Source organism: Aythya marila (assembly GCF_965140915.1).
Source record: "Aythya marila genome assembly, chromosome: 3".
In the NCBI taxonomy this organism is placed as follows: Eukaryota; Metazoa; Chordata; class Aves; order Anseriformes; family Anatidae; genus Aythya; species Aythya marila.
This window is the reverse complement of record NC_139044.1, coordinates 66114767-66121028: the sequence shown is the minus strand read 5'-3', so window position 1 is coordinate 66121028 and position 6262 is coordinate 66114767. Positions and strand designations below refer to the sequence as shown.

At 63.9% G+C, this 6262-nt stretch overlaps 1 protein-coding gene across 1 annotated transcript; it reads right to left on the bottom strand.

The window, feature by feature from the left end:
• Positions 1-1152: 1152 nt before the first annotated feature.
• POU3F2 (POU class 3 homeobox 2) lies at positions 1153-2988 on the bottom strand. Its single transcript, XM_082755964.1, has one exon. The coding sequence runs from the start codon at positions 2971-2973 to the stop codon at positions 1594-1596; it is 1380 nt and encodes a 459-aa protein (XP_082612090.1). The 5' UTR covers positions 2974-2988; the 3' UTR covers positions 1153-1593.
• Between the last annotated feature and the right edge of the window lie 3274 nt (positions 2989-6262).

The window sequence follows — 6262 nt, the reverse complement described above, 5'->3', positions numbered from 1 at the left end:
AGGGGGGGGGTTGGTGGCTGGGGATGAACAGAAAAATAAAGAAGGGGCAGCGCAGCAAAAAGACGGGCGAGGGGCCGAGGGGACAGGGCCGTGTTCCCCCGCGGGTGGGACCCAGACACGCTGCGTGGGCCCCCCCAGCACCGCACCCCCATTGCGGGGGCAAGTCTGGGGGGCTGGCGGCACCCTGCCACCGGGGGAGGCCTAAAGGACCCCCCCCCTTCCCTCTCCAGGGAGCGCCACTTTCTCCGGGAAAACTCTGGAAATGAACTGTGTGGTTTCACCTCCCGGAGCTCCTCCACAATGGGCCCTGCTCTCCCCTGCCGCAACAAGCTGGGAGGGCCGAGCAGCTCTTCCCCCCCGCCTCGACCCCCGCAAACACTGCCTGAAAATGAAGTTTACTTTGTCGGCTCCCTTCTCCCTTCTCCCAAGTCGCCTCTGAGCGAGCGTCTGGGAGAGCCAAGCCCCTGGAGAGAGGGAGCTGGCGGTGCGCAGATATAGATATATATATATATACGTATCTTATATATATATTATATATTGCACATATATGTGTCTGCATGTACGTACAGGCAGGCGTGCGTACGTAGGCATACATACAGATATATGCGCTCTTCCTGCTGCAGCAAAAGGAGAAAATAAGCATTACACATATTTAAGAAGACTGGTTTATAACAAAAGTTCACATATACACATAAAGCAAAGGCTAGAACACAGTAACACATCGTGGACCGGTCACTGGTCGACTAACGCTCAGCGTGGAAAATGCAAGTCATTTTCAAAACTAAGGTGGGAAAGGAAGAAAACAAAATGAATCTGTTTATGTAAACTTCGATTTCCTTGCAGTGCAAATCGGTACGGTTAAATACTGCCTACATCAAAAGGGATAGCTTCGCTTTTTCTCTTCCTTTTCACATACTCATTCCTACAGGGGATCCACAGAAAATAAACACAGCAGCATGTGCCAACCCCGAGCGACGGTCCGCGATGCCACCTGCCTTTTGTGTCGGGGGAGGGGGGGGGGCTCCGGGGGACCCGCGAGGTTGCTGCGCACCCCCCCCCCCCCACCGTGTTCTCCCCACCCCACCCCCGTCCTCGCCACCCCCAGGGCCACCCCCAGGGCCAGGGCAGGGCGCAAATTTTGGGCCGGCGTGGAGCGGAGCCCCCTGCTCGCCCCTGCCCTGCCGGCCTGGGCGCGATACTCACTGCGCTGCAGCGCACGGGAAGGTCAAAACACCGCCCCGCACCTGCTGCCGTCTAAGGGACAGTCCGGTGCAGGTGCTTTGTCTGCTTTGATTCTCTCTCTCTCTCTCTCTCTCTCTCTCTCTTTCTCTCTTTCTCTCTCGCTTATTTTTTTTTGTTTTGCTTCGTTTTGTTATTTTTTTTTCTTATTTTTTTTTTGCGCGTTTTTTTTTTTTTTGAAAGACGGGAGGAAAATTAAAAAAAAAATAATAATAAGATAAGGAGGACGATCAAAAGTTGGGGGGAGGATGGAGAGGAGGAGGAGAGGAAGAGGAGGAGGAGGAGAGGAGGAGGAGGAGGAGAGGAGGAGAGGAGGAGGAGGAGCAGGAGGGGCCGGGCGCCCCCGCCGCGAGTTCACTGCACGGGGGTCTGCACCCCGTGGTGCGGCGGCGTGTCCCTGCTGGCCCCGTACACGTCCTCGGCGCCCGGCAGCGTCCCTCCCGGGGGCGTCATGCGCTTCTCTTTCTGTCTCCTGTTACAAAACCACACTCTCACCACCTCCTTCTCCAGCTGTAGGCTGTCCGCCAGCGAGGTGATCTCCTGGGCCGAGGGCTTGGGGCACTTGAGGAAGTGGCTCTCCAGCGCGCCCTTGACGCTCACCTCGATGGAGGTGCGCTTTTTCCGCTTGCGGCCCTGCGCCGCGATCTTGTCTATGCTGGTGGGGCTGCCCGAGGAGGAGTCCGCCTCCTCCAACCACTTGTTCAACAAAGGCTTCAGCTTGCACATGTTCTTGAAGCTCAGCTGCAGGGCCTCGAAGCGGCAGATGGTGGTCTGCGAGAAGACGTTGCCGTACAGCGTGCCCAGCGCCAGCCCCACGTCCGCTTGGGTAAATCCCAGCTTTATCCGCCGCTGCTTGAACTGCTTGGCGAACTGCTCCAGGTCGTCCGACGTCGGCGTGTCCTCGTCCGAGTGCGCCTCGTGGTGCGGCGCCCCGGGGGGCGCGGCGGGCGGCGGCGGCGGCCCGGCCGCGCCCGGGTGCGGGCCGTGGGGCGGCGGCGGCGGCGGCGGCGGCCCCCCGTGCTCGGCGCCGTGGTGCGGCGGCCCGGGGGGCCCGGGGGGCGGCCCGGGGGGCTCGTCGTGCGCGTCGCGCAGGCCGTGGTGGTGCAGGGCGGGCTGCGCGGCGCCCAGCATGCCGTTGACGGTGAAGCCGGGCGGCTGCGAGTACAGCAGCCCCGCCGCCTGCCCGCCGTTGGCCGCGGCCATGCCGGGCGGCAGGTGCGCCGCGCCGCCCGCCCGCCACGCCGCCGCCGCCGCCGCCGCCGCCGCCGCCGCCGCGGCCGCCGCGTGGTGCCCGGCGCCGCCGCCGCCGCCGCCGCCGCCGTGGTGCACCAGGTGCGGCGCCCGGCCCGGCGGCGGGTGCTGCGGCGGCGGCGGCGGCAGCTCGTCGCCGCGCCCGCCCGGCTGCACCACGGCCGGCTTGATGTCGGGCTGGCCCAGCGCGCCCGCCGCCCACGGCGCCTCGCCGCCGCCGCCGCCGCCTCCCCCGCCGCCGCCGCCGCCGCCGCCGCCGCCCCCGCCGCCGGGCCCGCCGGGGCCGCCGTGGGACAGCGCGGCGATCCACTGGTGAGCGTGGCTCAGCGGGTGCCCGTTGCTCTGCAGCGCGTAGTCCGCCTGCACCAGCGCGCCCGCGTCGCGGTAGCCGCCGCCGGGCTGCATGCCGCCGGGCGGCTCGGCGTGCACCATGGGCGAGCCGGAGGCGAGCAGGCTGTAGTGGTTGGAGGCTGCGGTCGCCATGACTCGCCGCGCCGCACTGAGCGCGCCGGGGAAAGGCGCCGCGCATTTGACAGCTACTTTTGCGCCTCGGGCGCCGCGCGGCGCCCGCGCCCCCCCGGCCCGCGCGGCGGCGGGGCCCACTGCGAAGGCACGCGCGGCCGCCCCGCCCCGCCGCCGACGCCCATTGGACGCGCGCCGCCTGACGGACGCGGGCGCCCCTGGCAACCGCCGCCGCCGCGCCCGCCCATTGGCCCGGCCGCGCCGGGAGGGCCCGCCCCCGACACGCCCCCCGCCCGCCCGCCCGGCGCTGAGGGGGAACGGGGGCGGCGGCGGGGCCGGGCCCGGAGCTGGGGAGGGAGGGGGGGGGGGGGGAGAGGGGCGAGGGGTGAGGAGCTCCGCGCCCCCGCCCCGCCCCGCCCCGCCCCGCCCCGGGCCCGCCCGTTAACGGCTCCTGTTGCGCGGCCCGGCGCGGGCAGCCCCTGACGAGGCGGAGCGGGGGCAGCGGGTCCCGGTCCCGCTCCCGCTCCCGGTGCCGGTCCCGGTCCCGGTCCCGGTCCCGCTCCCGGTGCGTGGCCGGGACCCGCCGGGTGCCGGCGGTGTGAGGGAGGCAGCCGTGAGCCCCCCCCCGCCCCCCGCCCGCCGCGCGGGGCTGACCCGCGGCTCTATCCCCGGGGCTGTATCCCCGTGTGCTGCGCTGCGCTGCGGCCGGGCCGTGGGAAGCGGCTTGGAGCTGCCAGCCCTCCTCGGTGGCTCCTTCACCGCCGCTCCTCCTCCTCCGCTACCGCCGCCGGCCTCGCTGCGCAGCACCTCGCGGGGGTCCCCGGACACCCCCCGGGGCCCGGAGAGGGGAAAAAGGAGGGGGGGGGGGAGCGGCCGAGCCCCTCCGGAGCCGGGCTCCCGGCGCTGCCCGCGGGGGGCGGCTCGGCGGCTCGGCGCTCCTCGCCCGGGCGCGTTTAATGCACCTTTTGTGAGCCGGGGGCGTTTTGATCCCTGCCTCCCTTTTAACCTTGCCCTGTGAAGTCCGCGGGCCCGCGCTCTCCGTGTGGCTCTCGCCAGCCTGCTCCGCCGAGGAGGGCCGGTTCGGCGGGCAGACCCAAGGCATGAATGAAACTTCAACTTTAAGGGCCTGCGGAGAGACAAAACTGAGGCCGGGGCTTGTGCACAAGTGATTGCTTTTTTTTTTTTTTTTTTTTTTTTTTTAAATCCAATCTACACAAAGAGGCAGCTGGCTGCTTTAATGAAAACTGCTTAAAGCTGCAAGAACCGCAGCCTCAGGGATGTATTTATAAGATGACTCAAAAGCTACACTTTCAAGTTGCTTCTCCTCGGGGTAGATATAACAAACACATTTAACTAAGGAATCTAAACAAAAAGGACAGAAATTGATAACTTTGATTGCACGAGCTCACATTACCCATTGAAATTAAAATCCGCCGTCCAAATAGATTTCCCCACCTATCTCGAGACGGAGGAAAATCTCCCCGCACGTATAATATATATATATGTATATATACACATATATCTGCACGCTCACATACGGAATATCAGCTGTGTTTTTTGCCCCGCTAGAATACCGGTTATCCCAGAAGATAGAAAGGTGTGGAATTAAAAAAAAAAAAAAAAAAAAGAAAGAAAAGAAAAGAAAAAGTTCCCGCAAAGTTTGCACGAAGGCTCATTTCCAGCATTCCCCGCAACTCTATTCTTCTGGCCACTTCATTCACCCGAGACTCTTCTATTTTATCTGCATCGCTGTTTAAACTGGTAGGGTATAATGCTCTAAGTTCGGCATTTGAAATTAAATTATTTGAATTCACGGATATTAATCTTTTCCCTTCATCCTCCAGTTCTGAATCTTGTCATTAAAAATGATCCACCCTTTGTAGTCCGCAAGTGAATATTTTATAGACAGACACCGCTATGAAGACTTCTAACACAACGTCAACCAGTCAGACTTGGCTGGCGCAGGGATTACTTTGAGTAATTTATCAAAGGAAGGCTGCGAAATTTTGAGTGGAGAATATGAGGCCTTGGGGGGAAAAAGAAGCAGAAGAAGCAGGAGGGGAGGAAAAAAAAAAAAAAAAAAAAAAAAAAAAGGCAAATTCCATCAGTCTACGAGATAAATTCTGGCTGGAGTTAATGCGGCTTGTTTATTGAATCCTCGGAGCCAGAGCCGGGCGCTATTGGAGTTCGCCTTTTACTTTCCCAGCGCCTGGCCGCTAAAGGAGCGCCCCACGACGGGGCTTTTGGGGCTGGCCCAGGAGCAGGTGGAGAGGAGCAAGGGGAGGCGGCCGAGCCCCTCCGGCAGGCAAAGGGGATTGCAGCGGGCACTTCCCAAAGCCCGCACCGGGGAGCTGTGCGGGACAACACGTAGAAAATAGAAATAAAAGCGAGAGCAAGCTCCCCGTCCCTGGGCGATGCAGCTAACGGCTGTTTTCTTCTTTCCTGCAGCGATCGCGGCCGGTGGAGGCGAGCAGCGCCCCGGGAAGGGCTCAGCCGAAGCGCCCGGGGGCACGGCCCTCTGGCCCCCTCCGGCCCCCTCCAGTTTTTGGGGTCGAGCTGGGCTGGCGGCAGGAGGAAGGTGGCTCCTCTCCTTCCCCAAACACCCCCCGGGCTCTCCAGCGCCGTGCTCGCCTCCAGGCCGAAGGGATGCCCAGCCTGGGGGTGCCACCGGGCTTTCCCTCACCACCCAGCACGGGACACGGCTGGGGACACCCTGGGGGGACCGGGGACCGCAGCAGCCCCCCAGAGCATCCTCAGCCCGGTGCAATGGGGGCAGCCCCCCCCAAAGCACCCGCAGCCCGGCTGGGGACCCCCCTCCTGCCTTCCCCGGGCCCGGCCCGGTGCCGGTGGGGCTGCTCTCGGAGCCTGCCCCGGGGGAGATGCAGGAGGGGCCGGGGGGGGTGGGTCTGGAAAGTTTCTTTGGCTCGGGGAGGAAGAAGAGGAGCGAGGCGAGCAGGAAGGCCGGGCCATTGTCCACAGAGGGTGCATTTTTGCCAGCCTGGCGTTGGTTGCTATAGTGAGGAGAGAGAGAGAGAGGGGAGGGGGGGAGGAAAAAAAAATCAAAAAAAAAAAAAAAAAGGAAGAAAAAAAAAAAAAAAAGCCCAACCAACCCGAAACCGAACAGAGGAGCACAGTTCGCCTCCCTCCGCGCTCCAGCCGGGGCCGCGCCGCCCGCTCCCAACCAAAATAAGAGCGTGGCCGGGGCTGCCCCGGCGGGTCCCGCTCCTGCCCGCCCCGCGGCCGTCCCGCAGCCGTCCCGCAGCGCTGCGGGGCGCCCCGGCTCCCGCAGCCCGGCCCTGCTGCACGCCCC

Coding starts and splice junctions, on each gene's coding strand:
- POU3F2 (XM_082755964.1), bottom strand. CDS start 2,973: ATGGCGACCGCAGCCTCCAACCACTACAGCCTGCTCGCCTCCGGCTCG.